This window comes from Typopeltis vanoorti, chromosome 9, assembly GCF_054136105.1.
Source record: "Typopeltis vanoorti isolate ZY-2024b chromosome 9, IOZ_Tvanoo_1.0, whole genome shotgun sequence".
In the NCBI taxonomy this organism is placed as follows: Eukaryota; Metazoa; Arthropoda; class Arachnida; order Uropygi; family Thelyphonidae; genus Typopeltis; species Typopeltis vanoorti.
Window position 1 is genome coordinate 106,444,053 of NC_143557.1, and position 12,057 is coordinate 106,456,109.

The 12,057-nt window shown below is 33.4% G+C and overlaps 1 protein-coding gene across 1 annotated transcript in view; it reads left to right on the forward strand.

Moving 5' to 3' along the window:
* Positions 1-9,235: 9,235 nt before the first annotated feature.
* Positions 9,236-12,057, forward strand: part of LOC150103383 (pancreatic triacylglycerol lipase-like) — a 52,288-nt gene continuing 49,466 nt past the window's right edge. The window contains exon 1 of the mRNA XM_090398459.1: positions 9,236-9,320. Coding sequence (XP_090254585.1) covers positions 9,236-9,320 — 85 coding nt within the window. The remainder of the gene's footprint in view (positions 9,321-12,057) is intronic.

Sequence of the window (12,057 nt, forward strand, 5' to 3'; positions counted from 1 at the left end):
TGATTTATTCTCTTGCACTGTTTCTTTGCTCCATTTTGTCGTATTCATTTGCTGTTTCTATTGATCTTCTAATCCTGAGTACTTGAATTTTTATCACTAAAACGTGAATGTGCATTTCAGTCACTCACACTGATAATTGTTTCTGAAGATTTTATCATAACAAATCCAGATTGTTTCCTTTTTAAGAACTTTGCCGATGAAGATGGAAAAGGTGATCAAATGAAAGCATTGAAGATTACCTATAGCTGCAATAGTTAACATTTTCTTAACCACCTTTTTTCTTCGTGGAGAAGTCATATTTTCTGTTGCCAAATTAGACTGTAAACTCATCACAACTTTCTGTCCTTCATAGTACTTACCTCATCTATCCACAACCTGATATTTCTGGGGACAAAACTGATACCGCACGATAACCTCCCTTTGGCTAGGAAGAAAGGGGTTCGACTCCCTGTATGTTGAAGAACCAACACATATTGATAAATGTTAAATTATTTATTTTAAAAGATTCAGCGCTTTTTTCCAAAATTTTACATGGCTATAACAATATATATATATGATAATAATGAATCTTAAAGCAAAATCAATTCATTTACATAATGAGAAGACGCAAAATCTCTAGGAACTAGCGCTATACGTAGGTTTCAATTTTTTTACTTCGATAGAAAGTATGTTATATTTACCAAAAATTGTATTCTTGTTTAATTCTTTATCGAAGTGAAAGCAAACAAATTGTGTATGTAAAGTATCTTCATGATTAGGCTACTTGAATACAGAGACTAATGAATTCAGATGGATAGCCTTAGTATTTCATTATGCAAAGCACGCTTCCTTTCCGAAGAAAAAATAAAATAAAAAAACGCGTTTTTTTAATTTTTTTCCTCCAAACGTTATCAGTATCAGTTGGAGGTGACATCACTAAAAGATATCTGCAAATGATGAGCTCGCTCATCTCCACTAGCCCCTGAGCAGACATCTTCTGGAAGAGAGGGGGTGAGGGGGGGGGGGGTATTGCAGGGAAGACCTCTGTCACCTCTTGACTACCTTTTCACTTCCACCACCTAATGCTATTTTTTTTCCTCCAAAGTTATCAGTATCAGTTAGAGGTGACATCACTAAAATATAATCCGCAAATGATGAGCTCACTCATCTTTACTAGCCTGAGCAGCCATCTTCTGGAGGAGAGTGTGAAGAATAGGGGGATGATTGGTTTAGGTGGTGGGGTGGAGGAGCATTGCAGGGAAGACCTCTGTCACCCTCTTGACGACCTTTTCATTTCCACACCCTATTGTTATTTTTCCCCATCCCAACAATTTCCGGCATATGAGTGAGAGAAATAGTCACATGGTCTAACATTAAAAACACTTTTTGAGGATAATATACTTAACAGTGTTGTGGTATTTTGTATCCAGGAAAGTAAAGTAAAATAATGGGTGAGCCAAAAAAGTAATTGAAATTTTCTTTTTTCAGGAAAATAGCACGAGACAAAACTCTTCACATAGCTCTAAAAGGATGGAAACCGATTATTATTTTAGAAGACACATACATTGTAATGTATTTATCCAGGACCACTTGGGAAAAGTTATGCAGGAAGTGGTCTGATATCCTTGGCTACTTGCAAAGAAGAGTTGACTGTGAAATGGACCTCGGTGATTGTTATATTATGAAATGTCAAGATGGGGAACTAATACTTGATGATACAAGAGCTGATGGAAGTAAAGTTTTTTCTATTAGTTGTGAAGAAGCTGAGAGATTTTCACCAAAAATGTACGACATTGATAATCATTTACTATATTTGGAAACTGAATTACCATCTATTCTTATCATGGGGAAAATTATCGCTAATCATTTAAATTCATCAATGGTAAAATTAGATTTTCAAGATTTTATCCAATTCGATAAAGATTCTTTATTTTGGGACATTTAGGAACATTTTACAAAAACTGTTTGTGTATATTTGCTGACAAAAGAATACACAGAATGTTTAGATAGGCATGGTATCATGTCCAGACTGACACAATATAAAATGTATGGAAATGTGTTTACCATGGGTCTGATTTAAAAATTATTTTGCATGACCAGCTATTTTGATGTAATATAAACAAGAAACCGTGAGTAACAAAAATTTTATTCATTGAACTCTTTGGAAAATGTTAAGAGTCTAAACTAAATATTGTAAAATATTTTTAGGTAATTACATATTTCGAATTTTTCTCAGTGAATATACTTGTAAATTGTATTTCAGCAAAATAAAATATGCATTTGTAAACTTAAATGACAAAGATGTGTACTTTTGTTGTTGTGTTTTTCCACATTGAATTTTTTACTCAGTTATTCTGATTAGAACTTGATATTTAAATCTACAACTTTATACCTTAATGCAATTCTGTTTAATTGTTTTAAAAAATTACAACAGTGAAATTAATGCCAGGAATGGGGGGAAAAGTGTTGAAAACTGATATCCATGTATTGACATTGTTTGAGTTATCTGAAAGCAATCAGATTTTCGTTCACACAATCGAAAATCCGATCTGTTAGAACTTGGTTGTTTTACAGAGACATACCAAATAATTAACCCCAAAACATGACTTTAACACTTAAAGTTTGGTATAAAAAGAATGTTTGTACTCTCCAGATAACGCATAACAAATTTTACCTTTGCCCACACAAAGTAAGATAAAAACACACTAACAGTATATCTAGCAGCATGTGAAAACATGTCGTCGAGTCATCTGCACAAAAGGTTCATTTTTGAAGGAACGGTCAGTGTAGAGCATGGTAACTGTAAACACTACTATAAGAAAATATCATAGAGTGACTTTGGACTTAAGGTAATCATTCATCCACTGCAACTGCTGTTTTGTGTTTCATAATGTAAAAATAATGGCTTGAGCCACAAAATTGTTTGAAAGTTTCCTTGTGAAAAGTTCTAATTGTTTAGAATTTTGTAACAGAAAGTTCTAAAAAAAAATCAGCTAACGCCTATTTATTCCCATATAGGGAGTAGGCGGGGCCGTTTACCTATCCAACTTTTGATGACTGAGTGGGCAATTCAATCCCCACTGGTAGCCAATCAGAGAAATAGCTGGCCCAAGGCTATCACTGATTCATCAGTAAAGAAGGCAGCAAGCTAGTCCTGACATCTCGTGGTCCCTAACCCTAACACAATATTTTTAATGTCTGAAATTAGTGTGGGTTCGACAGTCGATTTTCTTGAGTTTATGCAATGAAAAACCCGAGTTTCCGGGAGAAAAAAACCGCTAGCCCTCGTCAGAGATCGACTAACTCAGGAACTGGTCGAAAAAAGGATTAGAAAAATTTCCTCTAGTCGACGACTAGATTTGAACCACCAAATCCTTTCTTCGTGCAGTTAAGCACTGTAGAGTGCAAACGTCACTTCTACTGAGCTACACAGGTTCTGTAACAGAAAGTTACTATAAAATATACGATCATAGCTCATAATCAGTAAAATAATAATAATAATAATAATAATAATAATAATAATAATAATAATAATAATAAATAACTATTTATTTGTGGTGCCATATGAAGTAATCTAAGAATAAGAAGAATGAAGGAAAACGATTATGAAAAATCGACAGTTTTTCATAATCGTGAAAAATACGAATTTTCCGTTATCATTGGGACAATTAATTGCCAATTCCTTTTGAATAAGAGTTCAAATTTATTTCCTAAAGAAAGTTGTATTTCTGATGGAATTATTGTAAGATGTGCATTGACAAAATCACCTTGTAGTTGGAAAGAATTACCTGAAAGAGTTAAAAAAGAGAATTCTTGGTGAATAAAATATAACCATGAGCTGAAGTGGGAAATTGGTTCACTATCACTGGACAAACTAAGAAATTGGATGATAGAATCAACATGCAGATATCAAATATTACTTGCCAAAGGAAGAGAAAAATCAAAAATATTAACGAGGTTAATAGGGGGCCTGTTCTTGATTTAAATGAAATTGGATGCCCAAAACGTGAAAACATAACATGTACTTTTAAATGCTTTTGGAAACATAACGAAAATTCTGTGGTTTTAATAATTCTCAGAAGTATAAGTATATATTGGCTTAAAAAAATAAATATGTAACCCTTAATTTTACTACAGTAATAAATTCCCAAAGATCATCAATGAAAAGTTAACTTTCAGATGAGAGTCACATTGTCAAAAACCACATGACGGCAATTCCACATGCATTGGGTAGAACCTTGTATTTTTCACTTTATTTCTTTTCTGTATGTTAGATTCAGTAAATAAAATTTGTAACTAATATTTCATTCAAATAAAATGTGTCAATTTAAATGAACAAATTGGGTGTCGTTGATGTGTTATACAAATTTTAGTAAGATCATAACATATTTTTTCTCCTTGTAAAATTTCATACCACAAATTAACCAGAGAATTTGTTTTTTATATCCACTCAATGAAACTGTGTCAACTCTTGGAAGCAAAAGGAAATAGGTATTAAATTAATAGGGAGAATTTTAGTGGAGAATATTTCACCTGAAAAGTGACAATTTATTTATTTATTATATATGTAGATACCTGTCTTTTTCACTTTATTTAATTTCTGTATGTTAGATTCAGTAAATACAATTTGTTAATAATATTACAGTAAAATAAAAGGTAACATAGAAATTAACAAAGTATATATTATAGAGCTAATATTCATTTGAAATAATAAGAAACAACTATTAATTTTTTGTGCTGGCAAAAGAAATTTCTAAAAGAAAATGCTACAGCTAGTTTAAAACCTTGTTTCTTGCATATCCGTTACTTAAAATTACTAATGCTAAAGAAAAAATAAATAAAATGAATTAATTTCAGTTACAGAAATACGTTAAGAGCTCAAGGAATCTCAGGGAAAATTAATAGTCAATATTGGTTTAAAAAAATAAATAAATATAAGCATTAATTTACTACAGCAATAATTTCCCATGGGAACGAAGAGTTCCAACCTAAACACATGATTTCTCACCTACATACAACAAACTGGTGACCGGATAAGAGAGAGATTACAGAGCTAATATTCATTTGAAATAAATTCCAGTTTCCATAGCTAAACAAAATGTAATCAAACAAACAACCCATCTACTTAAAACAATAACTGTATAAAATAATTAATCAGAAATAAATAATTTTAGGATATGTGTCATAAGAATTTTACACTAGAAAAACAGTCGTACTTCCCCGAACTGATAATATCGCGCAAAACATCAAAAGGAGAATATGAGTCATGAAAAAGGTGACGACTGGATTGTGGTGTGTGAAGTATTATCAAACCTTCAAGTAATACCAGGAGAATTCCAATCCCTCCAGATGAATAAATTTAAGATATATGTCATCACAATCATGTGAATGCTAATCACTTAGTTATATGTATGTGTTCGAGAAACAACCAACAGTGGGAAAATGATAACTTTTGTAACAGGGTGTGATTAATACAAACAGATTAAACTAGAGTTCCATAGTCTTTTTGTGTTGTGAATATACGTTAGCCCTAGTAACCTATAATGAAAGAGTCAACTGTATTTTCAGGCTTGTGTTTGTGTTCTGTGCTGTGAATATATGCTACAAATCAACAATTTGGAATATTCAGAAAACCTAGATAGTACCAAGATGTTCCCATTCTGGAAAGAAATGTAAGCTTATTTTTTTAACTTAAATATAACAACTGATAATTGTAATTTCAATAATCACTGCTCGTATATTTTGATAAACGTAATTCTAATACTGAATAGGTTTTTTTCATAAGAATAATCATAGGGTACATATTAGAGTATCAACATGGATACATTAGCGACTTTTCATGCCTAATGTGTGTGTGTGTGTGTGTTTGAGGGACACCAGCATATAATTAAATTATTCAGAAAAGCTCAAAACACAGCCGCCACTAGACTCTACTCTACCCTACTTTAAGAATTTCCACCCTTTAACAGGAAAGAAATACCCCTAAATGTATTGGAAAATTAGCACAGCCATCTATAGAAGAAAAAAAAGTTTGTGTTTGAGGGACACCAGTATATAATTAAATTATTCAGAAAAACCTAATCACAGCCACCATCACGACTCTACTCTAAGAAATCTCACCTTTTAATAGGAAAGAAATACCCAAAATGTATTCGAAAATTAGCACACCCATCTATAGACAACCAAACACAAAACATGACAACAATCATGGATGTGTGTCACCCTTGGAAAATTCCAGGATATCTTATCTCAAAAACATACAACACGTGATGTCCCTGACGGGCGAGGGCCCAAAGCGCAATTCCAAACATTCAAAACTCTATAACAACAAACATTCACATCACGATTCCTTATCTTAACTTGATCTTGATCTGGTTAGAAGTGTCCCACCAATCACGACACGATTCCTTATACACTTATATATCTCCCTTTCCATTCAAAACAACGTCACTTATTTACAACTAACAAATGATGTCACTTTTTTAGAAATAACAAATCACGAGACTACAGATTTTTCCGTGGGAACATTGACGATGATATGCTAGGAATGTAATTATTGTAGGATGATATGGAGATAACGCATTGATTGTAGTTCCTTAAGCTTGCTGGTGAAAGAGTTGTATTTTTATCAGGATATGATTTCAAGTCAGCAAGAAAATAATATCTATTCAGAAGAACGAGGTAACCGAAACAATGATGTTCTGGGGTACTCCGGGAATGGTAGAGGACAGAGAAAAAAGGAAAACCATATAGCACGAATAAGTTTATGTTTAGTTTTTTCAAATTGTGGCATGATTGAACTAGTGGTTAGCGCACTTGCTCTCGAATTTTGCCATGGACATGGATGTCTGTGAGTGTCTTATAGTCCGGTATAACAAGATCGCGCTGCTTATTGGATGTTTGAAGTAGTTTGAAAAAGTTTGTCGTTTGATCCTACTCTGCAGAACAAACTAGAAACTTTTTCTACTTGGACTAATCTAGACTCTGGACTGTAAAAACTAAATGGAAAATATGATACAATTTATACAAATAATTTTCTTTTTTTATGTAAGACTGATAAAATATTAAAAAAAAAAAAAAAAAAAAAAAAAAATATATATATATATATATATATAATTTTGAACAATGAGCGAACTATATTATATATATAATCGCTCATGGTACAAAATTTACTATACGTTTATAAATAATCTTTCGTAGGTGGAAACAACATTAAAAGCATTTGAGACTCATATTTTGCACACTACTTTAATGACCCATAATAGTTAAAATAATTATCATTAATATTCGAAATATAAATTAATAACTCACCAGTAGGTACACCTAAACATGTCAAGTTCAAGATATTTAAGACATTTAGTTGTAAAGCATTATTAAAACACAGCAGCAAAAAACTTGAAGCGAGGAGGAGGTTTTTCATAATTGCTTCAATCTGTATAATAATAATAATTTTTGACAGTTTATTTTCCTCATCACACATATACAGTACATTTACAAATATAAATTTGAAATATTACTATTAGATTTTCTGATCGCTACAAATATGAAGTTGGGAAAGTTAATAATGTTTTAATAACTATATTATAATTATAATGAAAGATTATTAATAAAGATTTTATTATTAATAAAAATAAAAGAACCAATATTTTATTCAATGATCTTTGTGGCATTATGAACTCATCTCTTGACCAAAAGCACTTTATATTTGAACTAGCTCTTGACTTCTCTAAGGCTTTCGACACCATAAAATACACAATTCTTTTTAAAAAAAAAACTTAAAGTAATAGAAATTAGAGTAAAACTCTAGAACTGGTTCGAAGACCAGAACCAACATTACAAAAATAAATCGTACTTGTAATAACAGAACTGAGATTGATTGTAGCATTCCTCAAAGGGCAATTCTATCGCCCTGCATTTCAATATATTTGTAAACGATCTGTCGTTCACAAATATATTGAATACTTGTAAACGACAGATCGTTTAGAACCTACAACTATACAGTTACATTTACTAGTACGTAGATGAAACGCTATTTATATCCATACATAAAGACCCCATCAACAGCTTACAACATTTACAGTCAGACCTCAACGTAATCACTGATTGGCGCCTGCATAATTCTGTTGTAATAAACAGCAATAAATCTCAACTCATCATATTTAGAAACCCTCGGATATTTATAGAGGGTGGTCCAAATTGCACGTACAAACTTTGAGGGGGAGGAAGAGAATATGAAAATCAACAATATTCACATAGGAAAGCATGACCGGAAACGCCACCCGAAAGTGATAGGTGGCGCTGTTCGTCAGCGCTCCAGGTGAGCAATTGGGGCTTCCTCGTTCAACATTTCAACGTCGAACGAAGAAAATGCGTCGTTTTTCGAACGCTGAGATAGCATACATGCACCTTGTTTACGGGTTAGCTGACGGTAATTGACGAGCCGCTGTACGAATGTATCGCGAAAGGTACCCAAACAGAGGTCCACCTCATCACCAAATGTTTGCGCATTTGCATCAGAATTTGTATGACTATGGATCAATCAGGCATCGCATGATTGTGGGCGGCCACCATCGACGCGAAAACCAGCCATGTTGCATGAGATGGACAATAATCCAGAGACAAGCACACGTGCCGTTGTCTCTGCTATAGGAGTATCTCGATCCAGCGTATTGCGCGTTTTGCACTCTGAGTCCTTGCATCCATTTCATCTGCAATGGGTCCAGTTACTGATGGCCGAAGATTATCCTCGACGTGTGGAATTCGCGCTGTGGTTTCTGCAGAAAAGTGCCGTAGAGCTGGATTTCCCAACTTTTGTTTTGTTCACGGACGAAGCTTCATTTACCCGCGAAGAGGCCTTCAATCACCACATTGCTGATGTGTAGGCCCATGAGAACTCACACGATGTGCGATCATATGCTGCACAACAACGCTTCGCCATTAATGTACGGGCAGGTATCGTCGCTGACTGTTTAGTCGGCCCATAATCTTTTACCACTCCGACTGCACTCCTACAAGTATCGGAACTTTCTGGAAGAAATTCTGCAGGATTTAATGAACAATATTCCTATGACTGTGTGTCGGCAGATGTGGTTCCAACACTACAGGGCTTCAGCCCATTTTGATATTTCTGTGCGTCAGTGTTCGTACAGGTCCTTTGGGGCTCGATGAATTGGGAGTGGTGGAGAGGTCGCCTAGCCCCCCACGATTACCTGATTTACCGAACAGTGATTTATTTCTGTGGGGGACCCTTAAAGCCATGATGTACGAAACGCTTGTTGCCTCTGACATGAACCTCGTGGCAAGAATCGCCATCGCCGTTGCTAATATCCAGGAAACTCCAGGTATTTTCGAAAATATAAGGCAATCAATGTGTCGTCGGGGTTATGCATACAACACTGCTAATGGTCCTAACTTTAAGCACCTGATGTGAAACATTATTATGTATCCAACTACTATTGAACTGTTCAGTTACACCTAATAAAGTTTTTTTACCCTACTTACTGCCTTGTGTTATTTCTGTATCTTTGTGTCCCTGTTAGTAATTTCCGGTGGCGTTTCCGGCCATGCTTTCCTAAGTGAATATGGTTGATTTTGATGTTCTCTATCTCCTCTCAAAGTTTGCACGTGATATTTTGAACCACCCTGTAGATCTCATATCCCACATTGTCTAAAGAAAAATAAAACTTGTTCTTGCCCTACATTCCAGGAAGTTACAAACATTAAATACTTGCTCGTGCACTTTGATTACAATATGCGATTAAACACACATTAACTATATACACAGACAACTGCGCATATTATTGTATAGAATGCACAACTTCCAAGATATATAAATAACCTCTAAAATACGATAACAATCATGTACAAATCCCTAGGTGAGTCTATACTGAGATATAAAATACATACGTATATGCAATGTAAATATGTATGGATATACAGGATTATGGATATCCTCATAATATTACTATGTATAAAATGTAATAGCATAATTATACTACAATGTAACATAGCGAAAAGTCTCTTTTCCTGATTCTTAACTGATCCTACTTTTTTGTCATTTAGTGGATTAGAGAATTCTACTTGTGTATTACTATAACTATGAATTGCTCTCTCTCTCTCTCTCTCTCTCTCTCTCTCAATTGTTATTATTATTGTTCTTATTATATGAAATTTGTCCGCGAGGTTAGCCTAGTGTCTGCGCGCTTCGCAACCATATGCAAGGAGCGTTCTGGGTTCGATTCTTGTCGGAGACATGAGGAGCGGAAGGGCGTGGGCGTGGACAGCAGGTTTTTTTTCGAAGTTTATCCAGGTTTTTTTTCTCCCAAAAAGCAGGCAAACCGGCCCCATGAACACACGCTTTGACAGACATGGGATACTACCTGGAATAAGGAGCAACCAATCTATTCCGGAGGATTATCGGTTACGAAGGCTTACAGGGTAAAAGTATAGGCCTGCGCGAAAGCGTAACATACGATATGGAATCTATCTGAAACATAATAAAGTGCTAAAAAATTAAAAATTATACGTAATGCATATATAATATAAATGTATATGGATATACATTTATATTATATACAGCATATATATATATAATGTATTATATACATTTATACAGCATGGACGGCTACATTGATAACATATTTTTAAAACGTACGTTATCAGTATTATGTATTTAGATTACAGTATAATTATATATCGTAAATATTATGTGTGAATAATAATAAATTTTGATTGTTTGTTAAAATTTTAAAAAAAATAGTAATACTTCACTTTTTTCACATATATATTTCCAATGCCTGATTTTATGGCTAAGAGAGATCTTTTTCAATTTAAAGATATTGGCTCTGGAATAATTGTATATAAATATACATACTTTTTTCCTGCATTTTATCATTTACATTTAGTTTTGAAGGCTATTTTATTTATTTATTGTTAGCAGTAGGAAATAATAAATGGATTCATCTAACTTTTTCCTCATACTATCAGTAAAAGAAATAGTAGTAGAAATTTATTATTATTACTATTATAAATAAATTAAAATTGTAGTGATAATATTAAGTATATATTTCCAGGGATGAGTGACTCATTCTCATAAGAATAAATAATATTATTAAGGGTGTAGTAGGAGGAGGATGTTCTATAGATGATAACACTTATTTTAACGTGATCTGGATGTTAACAAGTTTTTCTATAGAGAGTGGGATTATTATGTGCTTATTGTATGTGTTTGTTGTATTATGTGAGGGTGCTTTCCGTTATTCTCCTAAACAACTGATAATCTGTATACTTTATTGGTTGTATGAGTGTGCAGTGCTAATTGTGCGGTGCTACTTTCATAGTTCTTATATGAGTGTTCGATGTATACGTAGGTATTTTAAGCTGCATATAAGATTATCAATCAGAATAGGTATCAGATGCTCTCTCTCATGGTTTTTCCATGTCTATTGTTGAAGTGTTTGGTAGTGTGGAAAGTAGTATAGTCCTCATTATGCGGTATGTTCTCTATGTTCATGATAACCATTATTGAAGTACTTATTTAATATGATTACGTTGTCTCAGGTTTGATATACTTAAAATTTAATGAAGATATTAAAGAGTTTGTGAGTGTTTTGTGCTCTCCGAAACGCAATGAAAATCATTCTTTCATGCAAAGATTCTAATTTCGATGGGTGACTGCTTGTGGGTTCGCATAGACTGGTATGCCGTATCTTAGAATGGTTTTATAAATATTATGGCATATAATATGAGTTAATTGGATACCACATCTTTACTTGGAACAATTTAGTTTCTGTAATGCTAAGTTTTTTTTTCCTTTTGTGGTTAAGGTACACAGTGTGTTTATATATATATATATATATATATATATATATATACAGGGTGTTCGGGATAAATTTGACATATTTATTATTAATTAATTATATTTTTCCGTAAGTTACATGTATTAACACACACTTCTCTTCATTTAAACGTTTGGACCCTTCTTCATTCATATACAAGATGTCAGAAAGGATGGATAGCTGGAACCCACCTGAATCATGGAAGAGAATAACTTGTATCATGATGATTCGTGCCCGCCAT